General features: G+C 40.7%; 1 protein-coding gene across 2 annotated transcripts in view; it reads right to left on the bottom strand.

The window, feature by feature from the left end:
- Positions 1-12926, bottom strand: part of ODAD2 (outer dynein arm docking complex subunit 2) — a gene marked incomplete at its 5' end in the record, with an annotated part of 197212 nt that extends 184286 nt beyond the window's left edge. For both annotated transcript variants that reach the window (XM_082649613.1, XM_082649614.1), the window contains 6 exons: positions 1988-2104; positions 4347-4483; positions 4657-4763; positions 5390-5591; positions 7815-7972; positions 12703-12926. In XM_082649613.1, coding sequence (XP_082505739.1) covers positions 1988-2104; positions 4347-4483; positions 4657-4763; positions 5390-5591; positions 7815-7972; positions 12703-12926 — 945 coding nt within the window. The remainder of the gene's footprint in view (positions 1-1987; positions 2105-4346; positions 4484-4656; positions 4764-5389; positions 5592-7814; positions 7973-12702) is intronic.
- Between the last annotated feature and the right edge of the window lie 2011 nt (positions 12927-14937).

The raw sequence follows: 14937 nt of genomic DNA, 5'->3' as shown, positions 1-14937 counted from the left end.
CTGAACATCCATGTGCAAAGGAATGAAGGTTTTCCCTTACACCATATACAAAACCTAACTCAAGATGAATCAAAGACCTAAACTTGAGAGGACTAAAACTAAAAAATTCTTAGTGGAAAACTTAAGGGCAAATCTTTATTACCTTGGATTTAGCAATGGTTCCTTAAATATGATACCAAAAGCACAGGTAACAAAAGAAAAAATATATTAATTAGACTTTATCAAAATTTAAAATGTTTGTATACCAAAGGACACTATCAAGATGAGTAAAAAGATAACTCATAGAATAGGGGGAAATATTTGCAAATCTTCTACCTGATAAGGAATTAATACCCCCAATATATAAAGAACTCTAGCTCAACAACAAGACAATTTAATTTTTTTAATGGACAAAGGACTTGAATAGACATTTCTTCAAAGAAGATATACAAATGACCAATAAGCACATGAAAATATGCTCAACATCACTAATTATTAGGGAAATACAAATCAAAACCACAATGCAACACCATGTTCACACTTATTAGGATGTCTATAATAAACACAAACATACACAGAAAATATCAAGTGTTGGTGAGGATGTGAAGAAACTGGAATCTTCATACATTGCCTTGGGAATGTAAAATGGTTCAGCTGCTGCGGAAACAGCTTGGAAGTTCCCTCAAAAGTTAAACGTAGAATTACCCCCGTATGACTGAGAAATGCCACCCGGACGTGTAGACCCAGAAGAACTGAAAACAGGGACTCAAACAGATATTTGTACACCAATATTCATAATATTTTTCACAATAACCAAAGGTGGAAAAACCCAGTGTCCATCAATAGATGAACAGATAAAGAAAATTTGGTATATACATATATGGAATATCATTCAGCCATAGAAAGAAATGAAGTTCGGATACGGGCACGTCACGGATGAACCTTGAAAACATTACGGTACGTGAAATAGGCCAAAACAAAAGGACAGAATATTGTATGAGTCCACTTAGATGAAATACCTCGAATAGGTAAATTCGTGGAGACAGAAAGTAGATTAGAGGTTACCAAGAGCTGGGGGAGGAGGAATGAAGAGTTATTGCTCAGTTTCAGATGATGAAAAAGATTTGGAAATAGTAGTAACGGTTGCACAACTTTGTGAATGTACTTCATGCTACTGAATGATACATTTAAAATGGTTAACATGGCAAATTTTACATTTTATGTATATATGTACTTTAGGACAATAACAGCAGTGCAACAACAACGGAAAACTGAGGTCCAGGAAACAGGTGATCAAACACCAGGAAACAAAAAGAATTCACAAAAAGATGACAAAGTGCCAGGATGAGAGCGACAGCAGTCTGACAAGAAAACGGGGCGCTCCACAAGCAGCAGCATCAGAAAGACGATGGACCTGATCAGTGAGCCCTGTGGGCTCTGTGGAGTTGCCCCCAGCCTGAGGATCAGCCCGGAGCATAAGGGAACCACACTCGTGTTCCCTGTGTATCATTTCCTACCTACATCAGCTTCAAGCAAAATCTTTTTCACAAAATATTACATTGACTGATTTCTTTGTCCAGCACTATTTCACAAACCATGGGAGACACAAAAGCCCAGTTCTTATACACACGCAGTTGACACACTTATTAAGACAATCCAACTAGGTAGTAGTCATGGGATTACCAGAAAGGATAAAAATAATCAAAACGTCTAGGCTTCATGAACAGACCTGAGTCCCTTGTTCTTAGTGTAATTAATTCAAAACGGAAAATGAAAAAGTCCTATTTAGAAAGCACTTTGAAATATTACACCTGTCACCTAAAGAAAACCAGAAACATTCTTAAATGGCTACATTTACAGTATTTATTGCTTTATATTGTGGGAAACACTCCAATAATTGAAAGTACTGTCCAAAACAAGGCAGAATTACTCTCCAATTTTTTATGCTATAGAATGTTGTAGCCAAAAAGTAGAATGCTATGAGAGTTCAAAAGAGACTAAAACTTACCTGTTGAGACATATTTTCGGAAAATATTGCTGATTTTTCTCTTAAAAGTGTGACAAGGTCTTTATAAATTTCTCCTTTTCTCTCATAATTAATTTCCCCCTCATCATCTGTTTTGCCCTTTGGAAGAAAAAGTTTGGTGCTATAATTAATGGATGAGCGATATAAGAACCAGACCAATACATCACAACCCAAGCACAAGTATTGTTTTCTTCTCTGAAGGATCCATGCGGTAGTCTTTATACACGAAATGTACGGGCACACCCTTCCCTCTTAATGTTACCTATCCATTCATTCGTTCATTCATTCATTCGTTCGTTCAGCAAGACTTTACCAAGTGCCCCCGAGATGCACAGGGCACGCTGCTATCCAGCAGAGACCTGAAAGCTCCCTTCCCACTCCTCTCCTGTGAAAATGCATTATGACTTCAAGAGCTTTTGATGAAGTCATAGAAGGCCTGGGTTAGAATGTCACCACATAAAAGGCTGTGTTTCTGTTGGTCTCACTCTACCCCTGCTGCGTGTGGAGCGAGATTGCTATGGGCTCATTTTCTAGGGGTAGGACCTCTATGTGACCACCTGTCCCTCCACCCTCAGCCTCTGTCTCTCCTCTTCTCTCTTTCCGTTCCTCATTTCACTTTGCTTTCCTACTATTACTCTTCCTTCACCCTGTATGTGTGTGTTTGCACATACATATACACATAAAAACTGTAGTGTTACATGTATAACTGTATATATATGTAAAACATACAGATACATGCAAACTGTAGTGTGTTATACATTTTCTTGTAACGACTGAACAGCTTCAGATCCTTGTCTTTCATTCTTTAACCTGAGAGAAACACTCAGATGTTTCCATGTCAAATAAAGTTGTACGTGCGTCAATAGCCTTTTACAGAGACAAAGGCTCCTTGCCCCACTCTGGAAGGCCCAAGAGAAGCATTCCGTTTTTTCTCTAAGCTCTTATTTTCCGGTTAGAGATTTCGCTTTTCTAAAGCATCAAAGCAAACCAAAAGCAAATCATAGTTAGGCTGTCGGGCTCCTCTGTGCAGAAATAAGCCCAGGACCACGCTGACGGGACAAGCACGAAAGGCAGGTCGGAAGACAAGCCCCGCCGCCGAGAACACGGCCGCACGTCGAGAGCAGCCCAGGCCAAGGCTCCAACGGCGCCCTGCGATAGCTGGGTCCCCATTAAGGATCTGGACCCTCCCTGCAGAATTCTGCTGCGAGCCCCAGTTTTACACGGAAGACAGCAAGAGCCGGGTTTTCAGAGGAAGCTGAGCTCCTTCTAGCCAAGTTCAGTCAGCAGACGTGAGGCTCAGTGTCAAGGTTTTAACCCAGAGGATCCAGAAGGCCATGCATGTGCCGACTCTCTCAGGTCGAGGCCCACCGCCCACACTCTGCTTTGCGACCCTTGGGCCGGGAGCCTGCAAAGCTGTGTTTCTCCGCTGCCAGGCCGGCTGAGTCTCGGGCAGCAGGCGGGGAGAGGCCGGCAGAGGGAGGCCGGCGGGGGAGAGGGCAGTGGGGAGGCTGGATGAGGCAGAAGGGACATGCTCCCTCCCACGTCCTGTCAGAGCCACCTAGCAACGGCCCCTCACCCGGCAGTGGCAGTTGCTCCCCGTAGCAACAGTTGGTTCTAATTTCCCTTGGAAGAACCCAGAGGCCCAGAACCAGGCTCACCGTGACCCCTGAGATACCCACTAACACCCCGGGCCACCGTCAGAGGCCCAGGCCAGGCTCTGCCCCAGCCTGCCCCAGCTCCTGCACCACCAACACTAAGTGGGCGCCGCTTACTCCTCAGGGCTCCGGGGCCGGTTCCATACAGACTCCTGGGCTCCGAGGGGACCAGCACGGCCTGGAGGTGACCATTCTCCAGACATGTGAACCCACGCAAGCGGGGTCCACGCCTCAGGGGTCTGAGTCCCAGTCTGCGCGGGCCCTGCCCGGAGCCGCTTAGGCCCCAGACTGCGGAGGCCCCAACTCCGGGGGCACGTCCTCCAGGCTCCCACATGTGGGTCCCCTCCCTGCTCTTTCGTCTGTCCCCTCAACTCTTCCAACTGCTTCCGCATTACCTCGGTGCTCCTTTATCGACTTGTCTTTCCTTAAATACTTGTGTCATTAATCAGCAAACTGATTATGTTAAAGAGGCTGTAGTTAGTGGAACGGGTCACTTTGAAGGCCATTTCCTAGAATACTGACTTAAGGACCTGCAAGGGGACACAGAGACAGCAAACACACAGCAAAGGGATCTGCATGAATCCCACAGAACATACTTCATTTTCTGTGGTTTTGGGATTCAGTCCTGGAGACATGCCTGCCCTGACGGAGACCAAAGTCAATACGGTTTTTAAAAAATTACTTACACCATTTAAAAACACTCCTTCTTTGCTACAAGTAATGCACAAAGTTTCAGCATCATGTGGTTTCACCAGCACATAACAAATTTCCCCTTGAATTTGTCTCCAAGGTGGGGCTCGACATCCATTTGAAAATTCGTAATCTGAAACCAATTATCAATCAATTAAAAGGAGCTCCTTAACCTCAACTTGTAAAATAGGTTGGCTTCAAAAAAATAGGATTGAAATTTTAAGTTTTCATTTCTTAAATATTTAATGTAGCTACTGAAGCATTTTGAAAATATAATTATGAAAATATATATAATATAAAATGAACCTGAGGTGTACTCGATAGATTCCAAGACTGTCTTTTCTCCCTTTCCTGAGAACCGTTTAAGCAGCTCTATATCATTCTTAACAGTCCCTGGATTTAATCGTATTTCTCTGAAATAAATGTTTAGAAATTCATTTTAAATACTTTAAAACAGAATCTACAGAAAACAACATGAAAACATTTCATTATATCAGGGGGAATATCTTTTTTTGTAATTAAAGTATCAGTTAAATTATACAACAACAAAATTACAGTGAATTTTAACCAGGTTACAGTGTTATAACACTGTCAAAACATCAAAGAATCAGTGATTCGCGTTGAATGCAACATTAAATATACTCATTTCAACATTCACTTCATTTCTTAATGATAATTCCAAAGTACTAGAAAATACTAGACAAATGAACAAGTTTTAAACTTGATAAACTACACGATAATTGCATTATAATTTTTAAATTTATCTAATAGTTTGAGACTTTGAAAATAACAAGACCACTTAATGTCTTCAGAATTAGATGAAACTCCACTACAATGTTTTAGCCATGTTAACTGAAAATTGTACTGTTTAGAGTTAGAAATCTTCATGCAATAACTAAAATTTTATTCCAAAAAATGTAATGTTAAATCAATAGCAACCACTTCCAAACTTTATTTTTCTTGTGTCTTTTCCCTAAAGCTCTGAAAGTACTTTTTATAACCAATTTTTAGAGGCTTCTTTTTGAAAAAAAAGACTCACAAGGAAATATTTTTCAGAGAATGATTGAGTAGGTGCAGATCCAGCTGCTTGAGTAGCAGGGCAATCTTCATCTTAATCTCACTTTCAGGATCATCATCTTTTTTAATTTTATCAAGAATAGTTAATACAGATGAGTCTTCATTTATTTCCTTTATCATATTATAATCCAAGCCCAGGATTTTTGCTATGGGGTTTCTGTTTGCTGATCAAAAAAGTGAATTAAAAAAAATTATCTTCTTATCTTCTATTGCAAGAACCATAAAGACTATCATATCCTTTGGAGCCCACTCAAATGTGTTTCTTTCATTAAGCTTTCTCTGATTGACCCAATTTGAATTAATCTCTACTTCTCAGATTTTACTGTACTTAGGAACTTTCTCACACCTCTTGAGATGTTTACTTGTACTGTAATATCATCTCTATATGCTATCACCCTAATAGGACAGAAGCTAAGAGGTCTATTTTTTTTTAAGTTGACTGTGGGGCATTGTTCAGAAGAGGCATTCAATCAATACATTCAGAATTGATTTGAAGATAGAGAAATACTGGTCTCCTTAGAAGAATGATCACTAGAACCGTGTGTGTGTGTGTGCGCGTGTGTGCGTGTGTGTGTGTACACCAGTGAACAGTATTCACAAATGCTTTCTCTTCAAAATAGCATGTTTTTCTCAGTCTACAGATCTACTGCCAATCTTTTCCACCTGTCTGAACTGCTTATATTTTCAATGGCTTTTGACATTAGTTGGGAAAACGAATCTAACCAGTATTTACGTACATGCCAAAATCATAGTGAAAATTCTAAATACCAACTTGTGATCAAGGTTGAAAGTTGAACCTAGAAATGTTGAAAACAGAATTTAATAAAGGCCAAAAAACTATATGGTTGAAAATGAGGGAGAAAGGGGCAGAACCGTGTTTAGAAAGGAGGAATTCAACTCAGGTGAAAATCTATGTGCATCTGGATGGGTTGGGGGATGCCTATGGGACTAATTCAGAAAGCCTGACCTGATGGGAAGCACGGCGACGGCACTAACTTTCCCACAGGACGCAGACTACCAGCAGGAGAGTCTTGGGGGGAGCAAGGGAAGGAGGCCTGGGAACCAACCACTTAGTGAGCATCTCCACTCACCACCTTACGGCTGTCATCTCTAAGGATTATGAAGATACTAGGTGAATTCTGGGGAAGGACACAAAGCTGACTTCCAAGTTGCCAGGTACCACGCAATGTGGACCAAAAACGAAGAGCTGTACCTAGAACTCTTACAGAAAGGGCAAAATGCAGCAAAGGACACATATTTAGCCAGACTGGGCATACGACACTCTATGGATTAAGTTTACACGTTAAGTTGGATTTAATGAACAACCATGCGTCTACTGACTCTTCTTAAATTCACTCTTATTCTCAAGATTTCATCCCTCTCAGAAAAGTAGCTTTGACGTACAGGGAGAGCAGTCAAGATGTAAAAAGAAGCTGCTGTTCTAAGGTTCACATCTTAAAGAAAAAGGACTAACTTTCCACCTCACAGCCACGGACAGTGGCAAAGAATGATGAGAGACAGATGAGGGACCTTATGCCTGGGACACACTGGTCACACGATTCCAAAGAAGCAGAACACATATAGGACATAATTACCTACTGTCAGGTGTTTCTACTCGTAAGAAATACTTAGAGCCCAATTATAGCAGGTGATCAATCACATTCTTTTTTGCATGTTAGACGATTAGACAATAATAAGAACATTACATAACTTTAGTGAAGAGGAAAAATACTTCCCACTGAATGAATGTAACTATTCACAGAAAGCTGTGTTATTTCCGCAATGCAAAGGGCTGAGACAAAAGGGAAGTGAGATGATTATGGGCTGTACGCTAAAGCAAGAGGCTACATTCATTTTAAAGGAAACGAATCACCACCCATCACAGCAGAATGCAGGATGAGAGGGTGGATGCTGGTGCTGGCCCTGGACAGCTGTTTTCTCCCCGACATGAACCTTAAAGGCGTCAGGCCTTTCCAGGAGCTAAGAAGGCTCTCTTTAAACCAGCAGAATGCAGGATGAGAGGGTGGACACTGGTGCTGGCCCTGGACAGCGGTTTTTTCCCCCCCGACATGAACCTTAAAGGCGTCAGGTCTTTCCAGGAGCTAAGAAGTCTCTCTTTAAACGACATACTAAAATTAGAAATCTCGAAGCTTACTAACGGTAAAGCATTAGGCTTCTCATTTAAAGTAGAAATCTGATATGAGCATAACATTTCAGCCAAAATAAATCAATGACATTTTTAAGTCAAGAAATCAAGTTGAACATAGCACTTTTTACCTTTCAGGTTAGAGAACTTTTTTCAAGAGACTGTAAGGAATGATTCCCTCCCCCGTCCCCAAGAGTAAGTTTCTGAAAGTGCAAATCACAGACTGGAGTGTAAATATCACCTTCAATACACGCTTGTGCTTCCTGCAGCTTGGCATCTGTGGCAATACGCAACACACGTGACAGCTGCCCAAAGCTCCTAATTTTGATCTGTGGTACAGAGAGAAATAGCAAAGGCTGTGCATTGCTAGCCGCTTCTTCTGACTCGACTGTTGTTTCACTAAAAAATGAAAAAAAAATTGTTTTTTGAAAGCTTAAGGTTAACCTGGAGGCCAGTAGAAGTTAAATTTAAGACATTTCAACAAATTATTTCCATGTCTCACGATAAAGCACAGAGAATATAAATACCTCTTGTTAGAAACTCATCTATTTTCCCACTTTCATCCACACTCAGGCCCTTAAATCCCCAGACTTATTAGCAACGTGCTATAGCCAGGAAGCAGATTTTTAAACCATTTCTTGAATACCTGTGTGAACTCAATCACAGTGTTGGGGTTTGTTTTTCTAATGATGCATTTGGACATGTTTTCATGTTTTGTGGATTTCTAATGTTATTTAATTTATAAAATTTTTATACCACAGTAATTATTGGTTAGGAATTTTCTTGGCTACTCTGTTTATTAGCAAAAAAAGCTATGAAATAAGACAAACTAGACCCCCTCAACGGATTATTTTCCCACTCCAAACCTCCAGTTTGGTTTACTTTGGGATAACAAGCGATCTTTCTAACTAGGCTTCTTCCTGATCAGAAATGATTAGCTCTCCTAGATTGGCGTTTCTGGCCTTTTAACTTTCTAGGTCGGCATTTCTAAAAGACTAAGACATTTTCATGGCAGTGACACAGCTCTAGATTTCTACCACTTACAACATTACCTAAACTGCCCAGCTTTTCACTGCATACTGATATCTCTGGCAAAACTGTCCACATCTTAAGACCTGATATTTTACATTGTAACACAGATAAATAGCTGTGAAATGTTGACACTCGAGACAATCTACTACTATTTTCATAAATGAAGGAGCAAAATGTTTTTAGACTTGCCAGGGACACGCATCGTTTACAAAACGTCTACTCTCCCAGGAATAAAGCTCTTGGAAGAACGCCCTAAGGATCGAGGAGCTTTCTTAGAGGTCTGCTCTGGGGCGGGCCGCTGGTGCTGAGCGGAGGAGGAAAGGACGGAGACACAGGCAGACTGAATGCCCACAGGGCCAAGCTCCCGAACTTGAGAAGCTGAAACTCCTGGGGAGACCAGGATAACGGCAGGGCATAGGACATTCTCGTTGCTTCTGCCGGCGGAAGCCTGCAGCTGAACAGACAGCTAAAACGCCAGTGATGGAGAGGACTGTCGAAAAGCAGCCTCCCGTTTCAGGCTCACGGTCTGCTGGCGCTGAGGAAAGAGCTCTTTGGAAGACAACTGCTGTAGCCACCTTGATAAGGTCAAGCAGAATGAAAGAAAGAATAAATGAAATCCACCGACCTGATCAAGAGACTTTTAAACTGGAACTGCAGGAGGGAGCTAAAAATACTCAGCTTATGCTATAGAGAGCAAGAAAAAAGGTCTGATTTATTTAATCCCCAATGTCAGGTTCCATGTCCAGAACATAGTAATTACTCCACAAATAAGTCTATAGGTGAGAAACTAGGTAGTAATGCTCAGGGATAACCCAGAGTTCAATAACAGAACTTTGGGCCACTGACCTTTATACTGTGACCTTGAAATTTTACCAAAATACGATACTTATTGTCTCATAAAACAATACCATTTTAAGGCTGGAGATCATGCAATTCAGCCTTAGTGATACTGATCAGAAAACTAAGGACCAAAAAGGTATGCACTGTGTGTGAAGTGTGCATCACTAGAGGAGGAGCCCTCGCTCAGGCGTCCTGTTGTCTCATCCACACAGAACTCGTACCGGCATATAACTTGGTCCCGACTCATGTACATAACTGAGACACAGCAGACTGCGGTTCACAACTGACATACAGCGATATCAAAGCAGACGTGATTCAAACATCATAGTTCTACCAAAGGAGAGAACAGGTACCAACATTTTCACAAAGCAATTCTGAACGCTCACCCAAGCTACATTCTAGAGACTCAAGCGCCTCAGTTCTGTGCACCCCCCACACATGGCGTCACCACTGAGTGGTGTCACTTGTCCTTAATTTACAGTGGCTTGGGCTTCATTCTGAGGTGTTTTAGGAAGATTGTTAATCTCATCCTGTGTGATAAGAACAAAAGCAATTGGAAATGGTGATAAGAGACCTATGATTTCCATTAAAATGAAAGTAGAGACATTTTCCCCTCAAAATCGAACGTGGAGAGGTGATACTATAGGATGAGCAGCTGCACACCGGGAATGAGTCTAAAGGAAATGAGTGAATCAGGCCATGCGTAAAGTCCTGCGCTTATCTAGTCAATTAATAACCATCCGCACAAAAGAAGGTGGTGGGTGGAACGTACAACCTCCTCAGTGTGTGACTAAAGGACGGGTTTCAACGTGAGATGCGATGAGCCTAAATCAGAAGAAGGCTGATCACAACTGTGCTGACAGCTACAGAGAGCGCGTCTGGAGATGCACAACATCTGCTGAGAAGTGAGGCCACAAGTATAAACACAGCCCCCAAAATATCTGCAGAGATCAACAAAAATTGTATCAGTATAGATACAATTGACTTGTTTTGGAACAAGAGGACTGAGGGAATGTATATCCCCATGAAGAATCTGCCTCTATTCTAAAACATGCAAGGATATTACTGTTTGGTAGCAATGCATCCAGAGACTCTAGGCTTAAATTCCTCATGATGACTTGGCTATCCACACGGACTTACAGACATGAATCCTGACTAGTGGGCTTCCCCCACTTTAAATAAATGAATAAATGTGTTCTAAGGTTCAAGAGCTGAGCAAAAAGAGTGCATGTGAACCAAAGGGCGAAGAATGAGGCAGTGGGGCTGCTTCACAACACACTCTTCTTGCCTTTGAGGGCACCCCTGGTTTACCTCGCTTCTTATGTTGTTGGACGTAGCAGACACCAAGTGGCTATGGGTTGCTGACAGTTCCTTGGGGTATGGTCAAGACCTGGATATGAAAGCATTTGGTATTCTCCATTATTACCAAAATCTCAGCTGTATCCTTTGCCTTCTTCGGGGCAGTCAGTGCCTACCTGGTTTTCATCAAGACACACAGACACACATTCCTTCCTATGCAACAAGCGCTGCTATCACACCCCTCTCATCCCTTCCAGCATCAAAGGTATCATCAACACAGGTAAGAAACAAGAATGACGTATAGAAAAGTTGGCCCACGGAAAAGCTGCATGGCAAATTTGACAGAAGGAAGACAATCAAGGGGTAGTTGGTTCAGAATATACATGGTGTCAAAATGTCAAAACATCCTGCTTGAGGGAACACTGTATCTAGAGACTGTATGCAGAGATACAAAAATAGAAATAAAGCAAAGAAAACTGGACAGGGATAGAGAAATAGTGATACATTATATGTATGTCAGCCCCCCTAACTAGGGCACAGATGTGATCACGTCTGCACTCGTACACAAAATTAGTACAGAGGCAAGATACAACAACAATACAACAACAATCTTGATCTCTTCTGACATTTGCTTTAAATCCATCTTTGCACCAAGTAGTTCACATTTTTAATTGATTTTACAGATGAGTTCATCTTTCAAAAATTAGAAAAAACAATGTGCGATGCTACATTGAACTTAGGTGGGAGCAATGAAGCACTTTGGGAGAAAGTGACCATAAGCACCGTTAAAAATACGATTAAAAAAAAAAGATTTCAGAAAATTCAGAGAGAAAATAGATCATGATACCAGAACTAAAGAGCTTTTGAAATACAGTTCAAGAATGATTTTACAGTTCTAAAAATTAAATTCTGAGTTTATTCTCACAAATAATCCCAAAGGGAAAAAATGGAAAAGGCATCTATAGGAAACTTTGCCTAGTTAGAGAGCTGTTTTTGAAAAGATCAGACTTTAAAAGTTCATAGGCGGACTTCCCTGGTGGCGCAGTGGTTGGGAGTCCGCCTGCCAGTGCAGGGGACACGGGTTCGTGCCCCAGTCCGGGAAGATCCCACATGCCACGGAGCAGCTGGGCCCGTGAGCCACGGCCGCTGAGCCTGCGCGTCCGGAGCCTGTGCTACCCAACGGGAGAGGCCACAACAGTGAGAGGCCTGCGTACCGCAAAAAAAAAAAGTTCATAGGCAAAACCAAAGACGGACAGAGATACAGAAAAGAGGATCAGAATGCGTAGAGTGACACATAAACTGAGGATGTGACCAAAAACAGTATATATGAATTTATATAAATTTATCATTTACAATTGTAATTTATACTTATATATCAATATTTCATATAAGTATAATATAGTTATATAAACGTATGTAATTTACATAAGATATATATTTAGCTATGTTCAAAAGACATAAACTGGTAGTCCATTGTTTGAGGTGGAGATAGGATTTTTTGTTCTAAATCTCAGATTTGGAAAGTTCTCATTTGAGGACAATGCTAATTGTTAGGAAGTTTCTCCCTTATGTTAAGCAAAATGTACCACTCTCCCTCTGCCACCCCATAGATTGTACAGATTTAAATATCAGAAGGGATTTTGTCTATATCTGAGATCACAAAATCAATGCCTAGTGGCATCTGGCAGTTCATAGGAGTGGAAAGACCAGTCACAAGGCAACAGCAAACGTTGGGAGTGTGGTGACCTGGAAAACACATCCCCTATGGAAAGAAAATTCAAATTTAAAAATTAGTGTGCTGGCCAAACAAAATATCCTCAGATTCCACCCAAGCGCCTCCGGTTTTCTGAGATCTCTGAGATTCACAGAGGTTAAGCGACTTGCCCCAAACCTACAACCAATCAATAAAAAACGTGCAACTGAAGACATTAAACTCCAGAAGCAATTCACTGGCTTACCTGACCACGTAACCCGGTCCAAAGGCTGAGGGGTCCAAACTGGTTTTCCATTCCAGTGGTTCTACAAAAACATAGTTTGCCTCTTGGGGATGTTTACAGATAAAGCTCTCCACAAACACAATAATTTCCTTCAGTATCGCCTCATTGAGAGGGGTAGTTTCCAGGGCCCTAGCCCCGTGCCCCGCAGCCGTCCACTGCGCGGACCTTGTCAGTGCCGTGCCCATGGGATCCCACGATGCTCAGACCCGAGCTCAGCGCGCACACTGCGTCAAGGCAGAGAGAGAGACAATAGCATCCACCTTTCCCCCGGAACATTGCTCATTTTCAAGATTTTAAGCTAGCACTTACCCAACCCACATTCTGCTTATTCATCTCAGAGGTGGATTTTTTAAATTATCCAGTTGCTCTTCAATTCAATAAAATAGTCAACTTTCCCTGAACCAGCGCTAAGTGAAACTGACGAGGACGTAAGGATTTTCCAGTATCTGCCTGCCCTGGAATGAAGAGCTTCTTTCTCATTTTCCTGGGCCTAAGAGAGAGAATTCAAATAGCTGGGCAGAAATTGGAAACAGGAAAGTCCAGGAGCGAAACAAAAAGAATTGCAGGAGGTTGGCATCAAGGCCTTTGGGTTGCAGCTCTGCTGGGGCCAGAGGTGAAGTGAGCGATCTCTTTTGAGCTGGATCACACATTGTTTAGAATCATGCTATTCAAATGACTTCTGTTATCCTTTGTCATCATCATACATCTGCATCAGTGCAATGATGGCTGATGAAAATGATCCTGAGAGCACTGGATGTCCCCCAAGTGCCTTCTGAATTCATAAGAAACAGAATAAAAACATTAAGTGACATAGAATTTTAATTTTTTTTCTGAAAATTGGTAAAGCGCATATTGACCCTATTAATCAAAATATTTGAGCAGTTCAAATTCCATACTCCCTGCCCAGAATATTTTATTGTAATTCATAACTTTCTTAAGAGCAAATGTGAGAACAAATGAGAATCTCTTTAGCCTGTTTATCTAGATTACCAAGAGTCTAGCATTAAAATGTAAAACAGAAATTGAAATAAATTTTACTTTAGCTAAATAGAAATTAGCCTTTAAAAGAAGATATTTGAAAAGATAACATTATCTGTAAACTTAAATAAGAGCCAAGCTAATAAATAAGTTCTGACATTAATACATAATGGACATTTAAGACTTTTTTTTCAGATAATCTATACTTGTTTATTTTCTCATCTGTAATAACACTGATCATTAAAACCTTTCTTCTGGAATATTAGAGAATGGTTAAAAAAGTTAAATAAAGAATGTAATTAGCTTCCCCCTCGACCCATCATTATTACAAAAGCTCAGTACCAATATTCTACAGAAATGATTTGGAGATTTACTTTCCATCCTGCATTAAATCTTGAAATACAGTAACAGGGACATCTAGATCAGAGGTCCTCAGATGGGCAGTACTGGCTGCTGAGAAGCAGAGGACACACACTGTACAGATGTTTCATTATCAAAATGATAAGAATGGAACACTGTTAGCATTTAGTGATGAGGACCTAGAATGCCAGATGTCCTGCAACGTGCAGGACAGTCCCCCAGAAGGAAGAATTATGCTGCGATCTCCAGCATGTAGTACGTAAACACTTCAGATAATTAATAGCTGAGCCTACAACCTATCACTATTTTACAAATAATCATGAAGGATTTTTTCACAGTTTTAATATGCACTGAATTTTCCAGAATTTAAACTATTATATAAATCAAAGGACAGTTGTATAGACTTCATTTTACACAGAACTTTACCAAGATGTCAGCAGTTGGTAAAGTCATGTCATTGACTGAAATGTTAGTCACACAATTTTAAGTTTCAGTGACTCGTCTGTATTTGGAGCTACTGCACACACAGTAATTCTATGTGAGGCTAGAGCAACTGCTCACTTCATATATATTCTGAGCATATATATATATATATATACACATATATACTTGAGCATTTACATGCTGACACTTTATTTCAATTATCTTCCTTTATTTTACATTTAGAGCACCATTGAGATTTAAAACTATGATTTTGATTTCAGAAGAGTAAAGTGGGCATTACAAACTATTTGTTATAAAAAGCAAGTATTGGATCAGATAAGGTTGAGAACAACATATATATATATACACATACATATGTACATATATATATATGAAAAAGTGTTAGTGAAATAAAAGGTATACCAAAAAATGTAC

This window comes from Grampus griseus (assembly GCF_964374135.1).
Source record: "Grampus griseus genome assembly, chromosome: 2".
NCBI classification, from domain to species: domain Eukaryota; kingdom Metazoa; phylum Chordata; class Mammalia; order Artiodactyla; family Delphinidae; genus Grampus; species Grampus griseus.
Note: the sequence above shows the minus strand (reverse complement) of the source record. Positions and strands in the feature narration are given on the sequence as shown.